Source organism: Bicyclus anynana, chromosome 15 (assembly GCF_947172395.1).
Source record: "Bicyclus anynana chromosome 15, ilBicAnyn1.1, whole genome shotgun sequence".
In the NCBI taxonomy this organism is placed as follows: Eukaryota; Metazoa; Arthropoda; class Insecta; order Lepidoptera; family Nymphalidae; genus Bicyclus; species Bicyclus anynana.
This window is the reverse complement of record NC_069097.1, coordinates 2,581,170-2,597,242: the sequence shown is the minus strand read 5'-3', so window position 1 is coordinate 2,597,242 and position 16,073 is coordinate 2,581,170. Positions and strand designations below refer to the sequence as shown.

Sequence of the window (16,073 nt, the reverse complement as noted above, 5' to 3'; positions counted from 1 at the left end):
ACGTAAATTTGTGCAGTCAGTACGGGAAAACAAGGCACACTCGCGAGTGCTCCACTACATAGTCGGTTTTTTAGCGAATCTTCTGAGTGTTACTGCTTAAGTCAGTCAGTAGTAAATCTGGAGCACGGCCTAGCAATGAGCATGTTAAACGGATAAACAGATATTTAGCACACAACGTAACGTAACATGCGTACCATCAGGGTAATTAAAAACTTAAAACAATTTCACATACTCAAAATAACTTTATTTGTTTAAAGATCACCATAATATAGAGAAACATAGACACAAAAAAAAAACAATTCCTTTGCACAAAACACATCACAGATTAACTAAAAATGACTAAACAATATATATGCTGCATTATTCCTACATTAAAACTTATATCTATCAAATTTTATCAGCTCTTTCAGTTACACTCTTGAGAATTTTTGAATGAGATCAGATAAAAATCAGAACACCAAAGCAAATTGTAATTAAAATAAAATGCCAGTCCATATCTTCCATTCTCTTCCAATTATACTTTCCAAATGGAATATGCGGCAATAATAATCAATAAACCTTTTATTGTGGTCTTTCACTACTAACATTGGTACTTAAAGGCTAGTTTTGTCAATAGTACTCTTCAATATGTTAACCCACATGCAATACAGGCAAAATTATTGACATTATTAGCTTTATTCACAATATTATTGTTATTAGGAAAGATAAAATTATTTGGCTGGATTAAAAGGGTGTATGATTTAAAGTAATTCAGTTTACTGAGTGTAACTTCTCATTTCGCTTTTCAAAAATTATCTTAAAATATCACATTATTATCAACAACTACGTAACTACAGCAAATAATGAACATTATTTTGACAGTGATGTAATACGCCGATCTCACTGCCACAAGAACCGCATAAGGCATAGTTTTTGCATTCACAATACAATGAACATGGTCACATGTGCAATCAGCGATTCTTTAGGCAGTCTTTGACCAACTTTAATCAGACTCAAATATTCAATGTTACATTAGTAAGGTAAATTAGTAATTAGATACCCAAATCTCTTAATATTTAGGCCTAAGTGTTAATTTACACGAGCGGCAGCTGCTACCGACGACTGCAGTCGGTGACTTTCAGCGGTCGACGGCAGTCGCCGTAGTCGGCGACGTCTCGGCGTCTCGGCGGCAGCTAACGGCAGTCGACTGCTGTCGGCGACCGCCGTCGACCGTCGCCGAGACGTCGCCGACTGCCGTTGGCTGCCGCCGAGACGTCGCTGACTGCAGTCGTCAATAGCAGTTGTCGCTCGTGTAATTATTTTAATGAACTGCCTGTGATTTACTTTAACCTTATAGAAAAATATGTACCTATTTATGGTAATGTAGTGTGATGTAGTGATTTAGAAATATAGCTTAATATAGATCTATTATATAATAGTTAGGTTAGCTCTTGCAAGTCAGAAAGCATTTCATTCTCGTAAGAATGAGATTTTCAGTCATAATTTAAATTTTAATAGCAGTCATATCTACCTAAGCGGTAGAAATATAATATCTCACCAAGATATAGTTACCTATGTATCAATACATTAATTTTCTTTTTTCAAGTTAAAAAAGTGCTCACTTAGCCAATTAATTGTATTTAACTTAACACTTAATAGTACAAAAACATTAATATTTAAAACAACGAGAACTCACTGGAATACATTCTATTCATTAATTATTTATTATTAAACAACACACAAAAATTAATAATAATAATAATTTGGGAATTATATCACAAAGTATTTTTAAAGCATCTATAGTTCAGGCATTAGTAATTTTAGTTCACATTATCTATTAGCAAAATAATATTGACTAAAAATTAATCATACCTAGTTTTAGTATATCAAATCCTTTTACTTTAGTTTCAAACAAATTTGTCATTTAAATGAATTTTATCAAACCTTCACTAAATATTACTTAGTTAAGGAAATTAACGTAAATCAGAAAACATAAACAGTTCTTTTTAAAAAGTTACAAGGGAAATTGTAACAAAGCTAAAGTAATTTTTGCCAAAGCTACCTTAGTCTCGTAATAGTCCATTTGTTTTTCATTGCTGATCAGCAATTTAGTAATCTCCAATTTAATACACAAAATTAAATATTGAAATGGTACTTTTTACTAATTTATATTTATTTAATGTGACCTATATTTGTCTCTTAATAGTGTATTAGAACAGCAGCTAGTAGGTATACCTATTGGATGGTTTAGAGAGATGAACATTGTTCTCAGTTTAACCTTAATTACTAGCAAGAAGTTAGATTCATATATATCAAATGGCAGATTCTTCACACTGTAATTTACTTTAGTTTTGTATGTGTATACAGTATATGAATTGTAACCTTTTAATGGATGAACTTCTTTACATGAAAATCAATCGTCGAACAGTATTCTACAGTAACTGCTTAGCTGATCAGCAAATTGAGAATTTGCTGCTGATAGCTACCCTTTATTTCATATTAAATTCGAAATCCAATTTCATATGTTAAGAAATCCGAATGTCGTCATCAACACGCTATTAGGCAGTGGTGGATCCAGGATTGTCATATATGGGGGCTTGATTTTGCAAAATTTGACTTTTTCTGTGTTAGTGAAATATTAAGATTGGAAAAAGACATACATTTTATTAAGCTTGACAGCTTATATAAAAAGCCTCCTTGGGTAACATTTCAATGACTTCTTGGCTTGTAGAGAGGTACCTCAGATATTTAGAATAATAATTATATGTATTAGAATTATTTTTAAAAAAAATTGTTAAATTAGCCATATTTTTTAAGCGAACTAAGTAAGCGATAAACTTCTGCTACAATAACAGGTCCGGCCCCTTAACCGTAAAGCTGATATATTATTGAGGCTTAATACACAGGCCCCTTAGCCCTCCCCTGGATCCGCCTCTGCAGTAGTCTACAAAGATCATCAAACTTGGCTCGATCACGTAGTGTAGTATTTATTGGTATCATGTCACAAATAACCGTGTAAAGTTTAGAGGGAGAAAAACTTGAGGAAGGCAGCGGGCGGGACGGGGTGCGGCGGCAGGGGGCCGCCTGCTTCTTTCAGCCGCTCGCGGTACTCCGGACACTGAAAAATATTACATTGTTATTGTAATATGTAATATAACATAAGGTAACATAAGGTATTCTATCACAAATAAGATAAGGGGCACCTGAGAATGATCGCGTGAAATTCAGTTTTTTACAAATCCCGGGACGGGCGGGACCTTTTTCGGGATTAAAAGTAGCTTAAGTTGCTCAATACCTCCTATCTACCAGTGAAAATCGGTTCCATTAACATAAGTTCAGCCGTTCCAGATTTTAGCTCAGACTAGTATAGTTATTCAATATGGTCTATACCCAGACCAAGTGTATTACTATAACTTATTTACTACGACTAAGTGACCAAACAGACAAAAAAAAATTGAAAAGCTTGGCCATATATTAAATAACTTAAAAGCACTTCAGAAATCGTAGTTTTTTTGAAATCACAGACAGACAAATCAATTTTATTTATATGTATTGACTAGTGGACGCCCGCGACTTCGTCCGCGTGGAATTCAGATTTTCACAAATCCCGCGGAACCATGGATTTTTCCAGAATGAAAAGAGTAAAATCTATTACTATTCCAAATTTCAGCCAAATCGGTTCAGTAGTAGCGGCGTTAAAGAGTAACAAACATCCATACAAACTTTCGCGTTTATAGTAGTAGGATAGGATAAATAAATAAAAAATAAAATAAAAATAGCTTTATTTCCTTACAATTACAGATATTTTTTTGAAAATTATTATTAAGGTTTACAAGTTTTATAGATTGTTAGTAGGTTAGTTGATATTATCTAAATTTTTTTTATATTATGTTAGTAATGTTAATTTTTCATTTTATTATTCTTTTTTGTAAGGACTGCATAAAGCAGTGAAAGCCTCCTCCAATTGTAGCCATAGGATAGGATAGGACAAGTAAAAATAAATAATTATTTAAAAAGAAGTGAATGCATTACCTGATCAGCTATGCAGGGGTGTCCCAGCGACCGCCAGAAAAGGCACTTGCAGTGTCGGCACAAGGAGAGCGTCTCGGCGTACTGCGCGTCTTCCCTCAGCCCGTACAACCTGTGGTACCAACTACTTTAATATGCGCATGGTGCTTCTGTATTGTTAATAGAATATATTTTCAGTAACAGTCTGTAATTTTTAAGAAATGAATTATTTTTCATTTTCTGACCCCAAAAATAACAAAATAATGGACAGTTATTATAATTATCAAACGCCACCATCACGGCCTTTCCCTAAAAATCCGTTATAAAGTAAACTTCGGTAAACGATAACTTTGGTATATTTTTAGTAAACTACGCGTGTATTAAAATTCATTTATGTACAACATATAGTAAATTGTACACTCCAAAAAACTTTCTCTTGTATGTATAGGAGTCTCCCCGCGGTATACCCGCGTAGCGTAAGACAGCTAATGTTACTACCAAACACTTGTAAAATGTTACTTGGCAAAGATGTACCCAGAGAGTCGATCTGCTGCTGCGTGAAGTGGAAGTCGACCAGCTCGCACTAGACGCTGACTTGACTATACGAGCACTTCACTTCTACCCCTCACACTAATGGTAGAACACTCACTTCCGTAGCTGATGGAAGACCTTCTTCCAGTCCTCCTTGCCGTCCGCCTTGGGCAGCGAGTCGATCTGCTGCTGCGTGAAGTGGAAGTCGACCAGCTCGCGCCACACGCGCTGTTCAGAACACAGCGCCGCCATCAGCGGCCACGCACTAGACGCTGACTGGACAATACATTAAATACTTTAGGATTATTCATGTATTTTTTTTACGCACGCTTGTCTTGGGCAGTAAACTCCGTCCGTCATTCCGAAATTTATCTTCGGAATGAGGAATGACGGAATAAGCTAAAGCTAATACAGGGTGCTCGGGAGTATTTTCCATAACTTCAACTTGAAGTTGACACTTGAAGACACCTTGAAGTCTTCAAGGTGTTGACAAGTTAACTTATAGGAGCCGAACTGCATAACAATTTTTTTTTTTTAAAAAAAAACTTTTGTGTTTTCATACAAAGTAATTCAAATATTTCCGACTGTCTATATAACCCACGCCTTTAATCTACTATTAATGTTGCTTAGACATTTTTAATTATTTTTCCTCAAAGAATAAAACCATAGAGTTATAGCCCAGTCATTTTAGGGGTTTCACCTCGGAATGAGAGATAATAAGCTATAAATTGGTATAAACCTTTGTTTTGTCGTGCTAAATGTTGTCTCAAAAGTCACAAATGATACCGTATCCGCGTCTTAAGATATTGAAGGTCAAAGGTCATAAAAATTGTTTTTTTGTGAATATCTCGCTTTCTATTGCTTAAATGATATTTTTACCTATAAGTTGTAATAAGTTAGATAGTTAATGTAGAGTATAAAATTCTCTACAATTTTTGTTTTACGTTTTTTTTTATACGATCAACCGTTTTTGAGGTAGAGCGCGAAGAGTGCGCAGCGCACAGTCATATATGGTCCAAAGCAAGGTCAAGCGTGAGTTACGGTTATCAGTACGTTATATAAAGTCTATTATTTATTAAATTATTATAATTATTAAACAATGGCCATTATTTATGTACTAATTATTAATTGTTGATATTTTATTAAAAATCAGTAACTTAATTATTTATATTTAACTATTCAACTATAGTATATTATTAATTCTGGAATATATATTTTCAGTTAAAAAGATAATAAGGGGATCTATTTTATGCATATCTTTATTTATCATTAAATATGCCATACTATACATTTGTTGAAATGTCAGTTTAAATATTATAAGAATTTTTATTGGTTTTAATTATAATAAAATTGTGAATAGAAGCTAGTTATCTTCATCTTCTTCGTCGTCTTCTTCTTGTTGTCGCTCGAAAACGTTGAATTCATTGTCATCATCCTCATTATCGGTCATATTCATCTCCAAACCCTCCAGAATTTCAGGATCGTACGCGTTTTCTTCATCGGGATTACTTGGATATTGTGCAGCGTTGAGGCAAGCTTGTCCATTGCACTGGCCACAAGCTAAAGAACATAGTAGCCCTGATTTTCGGCATCCACAGCGGGAACCACAACCATTTTTGCAATTGCAAAATATTATATTTAGTAGTTCGGTTGGTGCTGGAGGTAATAACGTTCTTATGGGCTCCAGGATTCCATTTTCAAGCATCCAGCCCCATTCATTCTTTCACATATAAAACACAAATCAGCCATAGCTCTTAAAACCGTACGTCCGTCGTTGCGAAGATACAATTTCAAACTAACGAGTAATCTTGACGAATACAAAGTGGTCCCTTAAAAGAGAAAGTGGCCTTGAATACAATAGAACATCTGTCCCGGCTATAAATAGAAAAGGTCGTAGGGTAGGGACAAGTATATCCAGGTATATAAACAAAGGTTTATACCAATTTATAGCTTATTATCTCTCATTCCGAGGTTGACCCCTTTTTTTGTCTAATATGACTGGGCTATTATGGGAAATACGCCCGAGCACTAGAGGATCCGAATATAATACAACAGCAATATACCTTCCGCAGTCGAGATGACAACATTTTTAGTATTGTACCAGCAGGACTGCAAGTTCGTTTAGTTAATTGATTATAAAAGGTACTTACGTCTAAATCCCTGTGATCCGATATCCTTAACAAAATCTCCCTGATGCACTCCTCGGGCAAGTCGTGTAGTTTAGGCACTACTTCTGGACCGGGCTGGAACAGTATCAAAGCCAAATGAAAAATTTAATCAAAAATTCAATATCAAAAAAAATATCTATACTAATATTATAAAGAGGAAAGATTTAATTGTTTGTTTGTTTGCATTGAATAGGCTTTGAAACTAATGAACCGATTTGAAAAATTCTTTCACTGTTGGGAAGCTACACTATCCCCGAGTGCTATATAGGCTATATTTTATCCCCGTATTCCTACGGTAACGGAAACCAGGCGGGTAAAACCGCGCGACGTCTGCTAGTCATTAATAATAACATAACCAAAGCTTTGTAGTTTTATATTAGAACAAGTATTCAAAGCTACTCCAATAGGATCTTACCAAATTTAGCTAGGTAGGGTAGAACACGATCGGAGAAGTTGAGTGTTGATCGATCGTCAAGGAATTCCTTAACCCTACGATTAAATCCATTAGTCACAAGGCCATGACTCTGCTCGGAGTTTTTCTCTCTACCACGTGATGGACCCGGCACCTGCACGGTGAATCCATAGAATGCTAAGATATTTGCCTCTACTATAGATACCTACTTAATATAATCAAAATTGCATTGTCTAACGAAGTATTACTCTGTAATAAGTACTTTCAACCAAGAAATAATGTCTAAAAATTACCTTCCATCAGACGTCTGTCATCCACCCGTCCGCAATAAAACATGAGCCCTTTTATAAGAGTTATTTGCATGTCAAAAGTTATGAAACGGAATACACAATGACTTGTGAATTTTCTAACAATTGTCATCTCAGTAGACCTCGTTTCCAAGAATTTCTCGTGCATGAAAATCTAGTCAAAAGGGTAGATGAGAAGTTGCAACATTTACAATATAAGACTAAACCGTCACTTTAAGATACTTGGTCGGGTGCCTCAGATACATTTGCGATTGCGCGCTCAATGAAGCCGTCGGTTCCTGCCAACCTGCATTATACCAGTGGGGTGAATCTGTTTATCACATGGGAGAGAGGAAGCCTGGGCATAGTAACGAGTCGGTCATTAAAAGCGCGTTTGTCAGTACCACAAACAGAAAGCCTCAAACCTCAAATACACTTCGACGAAGTCCTGTGGCAACAACGTGAAGAGAAATAGAGAAAATATCGTCCGATGACGGAGGAGTTATCGCTTTTTTAACTCTCGTGCGAATGAGGCCTAGTGTATTGGGTTACCTTACCTCCTGTATACATATGCTATTAGCGATGTGGTTGATCCTGGCGATGGCATGGTCGTGGTGTCCCCACAGCGCGCGGGAGCCCAGCGGCCGGCCCCAGCAAGCTCTTCGCTCCGCTTCTCTTAAAGCGGTCAACGCCACTAATAATGCGCGAAGCGCGTTTAAATTCTGTTTTGATTGTGCAACTGTGGATCAAGAAAATTTAATCTGATAAGGGGAGCGTCCATTAAGGTAAGGTTAAGGCAAGAGATTGAGAAGGATCTCACTCAATCTCATATGGCAATTTAAGACAATAATTGTTTAACAGAGAACTGTGTAAGCTTGATGAAAATTAAATACTATGCTAAAGGTTCGAGTCAAATTTCGCAATTAACAATCTAGGCTAGAAAATCACCTAAAACCACGTAAATAATGGATACCCTTTTAATAATTAGTATAGGTAATGTTTAATGTTCCTTAATAGGAAGCAATAGCGCGACATAGCTCAATAGGGAGAAATAGCCCGATGGGTTCAGACTTAGATTTTCTTCTGGGAGAGAAATCTCTTTATTATATTCCAGAGAATTCTCAATAATGATCTTAAGGTAGTGTAAATTCCGCCAAGCCGTACTTACTTAACCTTGGATTTTAGCCAATGAGTTTTCTGAGAGGAGAAGCGAGTCGAAGGTGAGTTTATGGCAGCTTTTTAGACAAGAAAGAAAAGTTTTAATAATTATTTAAAGTTTACTATGCCACACATTAGGATTATATTGCCAACATGTACGACCATTGGAGCATAAACAAGACTAAAAAACCAAATAGAAGCACCAAGACGTCACTCTTGATATGTACCTATGGCACAACCTTACAATAAGTAGGTAAGTGACATACATTTGTATTCGCAAATTAATCGATGTTTACGTTAATAAGGAATGCGTTATTGTGTTCGGAAATAAAGGATATCTAATTAAAACGAACAATGTAATCTTTTTATAGTAATCGATACCAATTGGAAAAGGAAATGAGCAAAACAAAAAACTAATAGTGGATAACTACTGCCAATAAAGACCTAAAATGTTTTTTAGAAAGTCCAACTCATTAGTAAGTACCTTGATCAGCCAGCTGTTCTAGCATAGACAGCAGTAGTTTCTGCGCTGCTCCCGGCAAGTTGGTCAACTTCTGTCCTCCTAGTAGGAGCTCTAACAGTGCGCAGATGTAATTGAACCTGCGAACGTCGCGGACGGCGGAGGAGAAATCCAAGCGACGCACCGCCTCAGACAGCCCGTTGAAGCCTGCAATCTGCGGAGATTAGAGAGTTTCACTTCAATTACACTGTGTTGATTACTGCACGTGCTTTATGATTGCCTGGTACTTTTTAATGAGCTTTGAATGGATAGTTTCACTTTTTACATGAGGAAACGGAAGCAATGTATTCAACATAGCTAACGCTTGACTACGATCTCATCTGATAAGTGACGATGAACTTTAAAGAGTGTTAACCTTAAGATGGAAACGTGATCTATTCGACATTATCTGTAAAAATGCATAGATGTTTTAAAAATCATAGTTTCTATTTTTGTTAGTTTACTCGTCAGATAGCAGTAATTTGGGAGTTAGAGCAATTTTAGTAAAGCATTCAATGAAATAAAGGAAAGTTGCTGGCGGTCGGTCTCACAGATATTTAACTTGGAGCAATATTATGAAAAGTTCCCTTGATTTCTCCAGGACCCTATGGTACCCCTGAGGAGTAACGCGTAAATACAAAAAGCAAAATGCGAAAAACAAACAAAAATTTTCTAAATCTTTGTCTTCGGGTACCTAACGAACGTGAAATTTTGAAGTCGGGTAATAAAAACTACAAACATGAGATAGACAGACTAAATAATTATACTAATAACTGTCGCCTTTTAGCAGTAGTTTTTCGTTTGACGAACGCGGTTTTTATTTCAACGTGGCATACGTTGATATCATGCCTTATGAAGCCGATGACGAGAGAACTTTCATTTTGCTTTTTTATAAAAGGAGCAAAGCTGCGAAGATGTCGTGAGATTAAAAGGGATCATTAATACTTCCAAGGCCAGACGGTACTCTATAGATCACAGATCCCCTATGCACTGCACCCTTTATTAATTACCTACCCTGTACCCTGTGTCATTGTTGTTGCTAGTTTGTAAGGACTGTACTTAAGAATTGGCTGGAAAAGGGAGGCTGGCAACTGCTAAATATTAAAAAAATCTTTTCTGAAAAGATTCAAAACGTTTATTTTTGAAAAAGTGAACATAGCTTTTTAATATATCGACGTTTTAATTTTCTGTGAACGTAAAATAATTCTACCTTTTTAAGAAACGTAGGTAGGTACCTACCTAAATCGATATAACGATATGTATATTTTATAAAAAATCATATTATAATAACATTTACGCAGATCCAGCATTCGTGGAAATACTACTATAGTAGACTGTGTACTATTCCAGATTTAGATTTTATCTATGCTAAATTTCATTACGACCCTTCAACCGTTCTGTAATTATAAAAGGTGTAACTATCCATACATACATACGAGTAAACTAATTATTAAATGAGAAATTAACCTATTTCGATATTTTTTTCTAAAATGGGTCTATTTATGTCATGATTTTACAACGATTGAAAATCACGACCGGTAAACTCAGTAAAGAAATACGGGAGTTTGTTTCATTCTTTTATCTGTTAAGTAGGACATAGATTTACTCGTATAAGCGATCAGGAAAAACGAACGGGTACGTAACTACTCGTATCTGGAAATGGGTCAGGGTCGTGTTGCACGGGGCTGTACCTCGGTCGAGGTCTGCGGAATGTGCCGCATTCGGTTGCGAGGAATTTAGGAGATAAAGGAATATTCTTTTAACTTTTTCAGCCTCGCTGTCCAACGCGGAAATGCAGCCAGTATTGATCCACTAGAATTCGACATTTCCACCATTCCACTAGAATTAGTCGTAATTTCCGATTCTGGTTGTATTAGATATAGTATACTTATACTTGGCAAGTTCGTCGATGACACTCCCATGATATTATGCGGGCGACGGAAGAAAGGACCTGCGCGGGTGTAAAGTCGTACGCGCGGGGCACAGGGAAGCACAGCCCCGCCCGGCCCGCGCGGACCATCGGCAGTGTTACGAACGAAATTGGTGTGATCGCAGTTATGAGCTAATTTATGACTACCTCTTATTGCAGGCGTCCACAAATCCGCATCGTACGTGTCGGACGCATTGTACCAAACGGATTTTTAATTTTACTGTCGACAAAATATCCGTTCGATGCGATCCGTACGATGTGGATCAGTGGACGCACTTGTATGACTATAACTATAACCATGACTATACAAAGAATACTAAAACCATATCGGACGTATCGCATCAAACATGCGATACGTCCGATATGATGCGGATCTGTGGATGCCTGCCATTAACCGCAAAGTTGACTCTTACCTCTCTTGTGCATTTGATCGTGATGTGGCAGTGTGGTGGTATTCTTGCGACGACATCGTCTGTGGTCTTTTCTCCTTCTTCGCTGGTCCCGATCCTGCATGCAATACATTATATTTATTTATTAATTGATTTTAACATAGTGAATAGCCTAAGTGCAAAATGAACGACAGTTTTTATAAACACTCTTAATCAAATTATAAATTATTATACTAGTGTAGGAAATAGTAGTTTGAGATGGATATGACGTCAGGTGGCGCGACATGTTTCCGTAAACAGTGGGGAGTTAGAGAAGGCAGGGAGAGTGACTTGAGTGGAGAAGGGGAGTGTTGGTTAATTGTTAAAGATGTCTTAAACCCTACACACAACGTTCACAAGTGCGTGACTCCACTCAAGGTCATTCTCTTCCATGATAGGGTCTTATTTTGGTTACAGTTTGATTTATTAATTAGGTTGTCCTGACAAATGTTGTGAATACTAACCTTAGTTCGACATTTGTTTTCTTATTTTTTGTAATCCACTTCGGAGTATGCTAAAACTAGTATTATTGTGTTTTAGTTTCTTTCTAAAATATTCCTTTTGCGCGACAATAAAATTACTCAATAATAATATCTGTAGTGTTAGTGGTATTATTGTTATAATTATACCACTTGAAGTGCTCTTAAATCTTGCTACTGATAAACGTATTGAAATCTCTTGACTGGTGACTAATTAACATCGTGTTAATTCAAACCTTATCTTAATTTTATCAACTACATATTTGCATACTTTAGATGTGCGTCGCAGTTATAGTCAGATGCATCTATACTTATATCTATCTATACTTTTAATAAAACTGTAACAGGTCAATATCTGTACATTGAAGATATTTTGAAAATTTTTATTGGAGGATATTTCGATACTAAAGGCAAAAATATTTTTTTTCGTTACCGCTAACATCTAAAATCTTGTATTGCTCAGCTTAACGCACGATGTTCCGAATCATATATGTTTGTGATAGATCGTACGGGGAAGTAAGCAAGACGTGTGACTTCTATTTCTGTCGCCAAGCAGCATGTTCCGGTCTGTGGCCGGTATAATTGCAGACATTTAAATGGTGTGATTGTAATAATATTAATGTCAGAAATAAAAATATAATTGTGTGCACTGTAGTGCACTAGGTTACTAAAAATTAGTAATTATTTTAAGGGTAATTGTATATGTTTAGACATGACATGGGTAGGGGTAGAAAAGAAGTAAGTGCACATAATATGTCAAAGCTTGACCGGGTCCGCTAGTAAAAAAAATGTATTTGGGATTGTCGCGTTTTATGTCAGACTATCGGACGCCCGCGACTTATTCCGCGTAGAATTTAGTTTTTTACAAATCCCTCGGGAACCATGGATTTTTCCGAGATGAAAAGTAGTGTTCATTCAGAGTATATTTTTATTCCAAATTTCAGCCAAATCGGTTCAGTAGTTGCGGCGTTACATTCACATCACACAAACATCCATACAAACTTTCATGTTCATAATATTAATAGTAGGATGTCGTCGTGTGCAAACGCCCCAAAAAAGTGTTCATTTACAGCTACTACCGACGACTGCAGTCGACTGCGGTCGTCGGTAGAATTTGCCGCTCTTGTAAATGAAAATGAACCCGTAGTTTCCCTATTGTTGAAGCTTAAGGTCGCCATTGACGGTCAATTATTCTCACGTTTCTGAAAAGCAAACGGCAGTACCTACGCGGCATGTTCTACAAGTCGCAGTACGTAGTGACCAACACGATCAATAATTCGTGGGTGCTACAGAAACGTGCGAATAATTGACCGTTTGTGGCTAGCATTAAAAGCAATTATTATTAAATGCGTCAAGTGCGACAGTTTTCCATGTAATTGAGGTATAAATGCCGTCTTTAGTTGCGGTGCGATACAAATTTCCTTATCTAGAAAGCGTATTAACTATTATAATAACTGTTAGTATTATAATATGCTGTCATTTTGGTTGTATACATAGTAGACTTATTACGTAAGGTAACTTTCTTCCGCATTTACAAGTAGTTAATACTACTATTTAGGTTTCCTATACGTTTAGTGTTATACCCCTTTGGGGGGTAATTTGTAAGTTGACCGTGACCACCTATAAAATCTTCTTTCTTTTCCTTTTGGCCCCTATATTTTCTTCACGATGGTGGATGATGAGCAAACATACATACAGATCAAATATAAAAACCCTTCCTTCTTTATATATTTCCTATTTTGAAATCGTTTAAAAAACACCCTCAATTTCAATCGGTAATACTTAACTATTAATTGCTTTTAAATTTTAATAGCTCCAGGGGTTGAGTTGAATTGCTAATTGGAGGGGAAAGGATTGGAGGGGATTTGTCATCATGTATCTAAATAAAAAATATGCTTTAAAATGTAAAATGCGTTTTTTCATTGTATCTATATTTTCATGATTAATAAACATACATGCAAACTTATTTATTGGGAGAAAGATCGCATCTAATACGTAGGTATTACATCGTAGGATGTGCAGTAGTGAAGTCATTGACCTGCGCTGAGCTCCCAAGTCTTGCAACTATACGAGTTGCGGGTAATGTACCTACGTTGGCGGTGCCGGGCCTTTGTCGGGCTGTATTTGGAGTTATTTGTTCAATGACCGAGACCGCAACCACAGTAAAGATATTACAAGCAGTATAATAACTCGGCCGTATTTTTGAAATAAATACCTACAGCCGCGCGGTACGTAAACATGTCATAGGGCTGCCCGCATGCAGCAATTTAATTACATTTGCTAACTTTGTGTTTCCACTTAGTTTTGTGATTGTAAATAAACTTTTTTTATATAAACAAATAAAATACTTTGTAAATTGTAGTAAAATGGGAAGTGATAAATAAAAATGCGTGTTTTTTGATTGGTTGATTTAATTAAGGCTGATACTACGTCAATGATCTTGAAGGATTGGTCGTATTCTTAAACATATTTATTTCGGTGATGCCATCTAGATATTACCTCCACACTACGTGAACAAATAAAAAAAAAGATAAATACCTTCATGAAATTGTAGTGATTTAAAATAGATAATGAAACAATGAACAAACGCACTAATTGTCCCTACGATACGATAGTTCCCCTAGATTTCTCTAGGACGCCATTATCAGATCCTGACATGAAAAAAATGGGACTAACCTGAAAGAATATTCATCCAAACAAAAAAGAAACGGTTTACAAATGACGGAAATATCGCTGTAAATACGATACGATTCTTTTTGGAAGTCGGTTAAAATTCTTGTCACCAATGCCAAGCTGAGCAAAAGTTTTATGAGCTTGCACATTAAAGTGCATAAAATCCGCCATTTTGATTTTTTAAGAACTAAGTTACCCAGTGACACTCGGCCTATCTAGACGAGTCTAATGACATATCATTTATCAGTATGTGTGCTTGGCAAATTTGTTCGTAACACTCCCGAAGGTCGGCGCGGTCCGGGAGGGGGGTAACGATGCCCAGCGCGTACGACTTCACACCCGCGCAGTCCTTTCCTCCCGTCGCCCGCATACAACAACAAGTCATAACATTCAAACACATACTCCTCCTTTGGGCTTCGCCGCAGTCGGGTAACAAAACACAAATGATCCGAGCACAGTCACACAATACATTGTACAAGCAGTCGAGGTTTTAATACAAGCTTATCGTACCTACTGTATCGTGATTCATGAACCGCGTATAGCTACATATTTCAATCGTGTCAATCACTTTCCTTTACTCTATTCACTTTATTTACTAATCCAGATACCTACCTTTATTCTGGAGATAAAAGGAAATACCTTATCCATTAAAAAATACAAGATTATGTACCTACCTACTAATAAGTAAATTTATTTTAAAGTTAACCTTTCAGAGTTTCCAGGTAACTTAAAAAAAGTTATCTCTGGATGGGATAATTTTGAATTCATGCATCCAAAAACGGCACAGTATTTCCTACTGGTCATAATTAAAAAAATCTAATACTATTAATACACTTTACTCTGTTAATACACCGTGCGTTCGTTCGTCACCGCGGCACAGTCGCGACTGTCTTCACCCTACGATCACCCCATGTTCAAGGAGCGTAGGTATAGCTCGCGTTTCGACCTCTAGTATGAAGTCCAACTACTGGTTGTAATATCTTTTCTGTGCCGCAACCCAGACCAATACATTTATATTAATTATTTACGGGTATTTACTAGCTTCGCATGCAATTTAGGTTACCTAAAATAACGGCACTCATCTTCTTAATCATAAGCCTTCTACAGTTCTACCAGATTATATTTAATTATCAATACATATAAATAAAAATGAAGTGTCTGTCTGTGATTTCAAGATAACTGTGTTTTCTCCAGTGATTATTGTATAGTTGTTTACCTACACGATTTTCTTTTTTAAGGAGTTCTGTTTGTCTGGTACGGCTCAAGCAATTTCACTGGTAGAGAGAGGAGGTTTTTGAGCAACATCTAAATCAACAGTTCCCGCAGGACGAAGTTGCGGGGGTTCACTAGTCTACCAATAAAAAATGAGAAGTAGGATCAAATTTTCTTTTCCATCTGTCTGTCTGTAAAATTTTACTAAGTTTGACTACTTTTAAGTGGAATTTTATAGGTAGGTAGATACGGCCAAGTTTGGAGCAACACATGCCTACATACAATCGGTTCGCTGCTTGGAATCCCATT

At 36.5% G+C, this 16,073-nt stretch overlaps 1 protein-coding gene across 2 annotated transcripts in view; it reads right to left on the bottom strand.

Moving 5' to 3' along the window:
- Positions 1 to 222: 222 nt before the first annotated feature.
- LOC112046270 (F-box only protein 32) overlaps positions 223 to 16,073 on the bottom strand; it is a 31,777-nt gene continuing 15,926 nt past the window's right edge. For both annotated transcript variants that reach the window (XM_024082871.2, XM_024082869.2), the window contains 7 exons: positions 11,386 to 11,479; positions 9,028 to 9,217; positions 7,943 to 8,124; positions 6,669 to 6,761; positions 4,637 to 4,794; positions 4,012 to 4,120; positions 223 to 3,097 (listed from right to left, as the gene is read on the bottom strand). In XM_024082871.2, the coding sequence (XP_023938639.1) occupies positions 3,002 to 3,097; positions 4,012 to 4,120; positions 4,637 to 4,794; positions 6,669 to 6,761; positions 7,943 to 8,124; positions 9,028 to 9,217; positions 11,386 to 11,479 (922 nt within the window). In that variant the 3' untranslated portion in view covers positions 223 to 3,001. The remainder of the gene's footprint in view (positions 3,098 to 4,011; positions 4,121 to 4,636; positions 4,795 to 6,668; positions 6,762 to 7,942; positions 8,125 to 9,027; positions 9,218 to 11,385; positions 11,480 to 16,073) is intronic.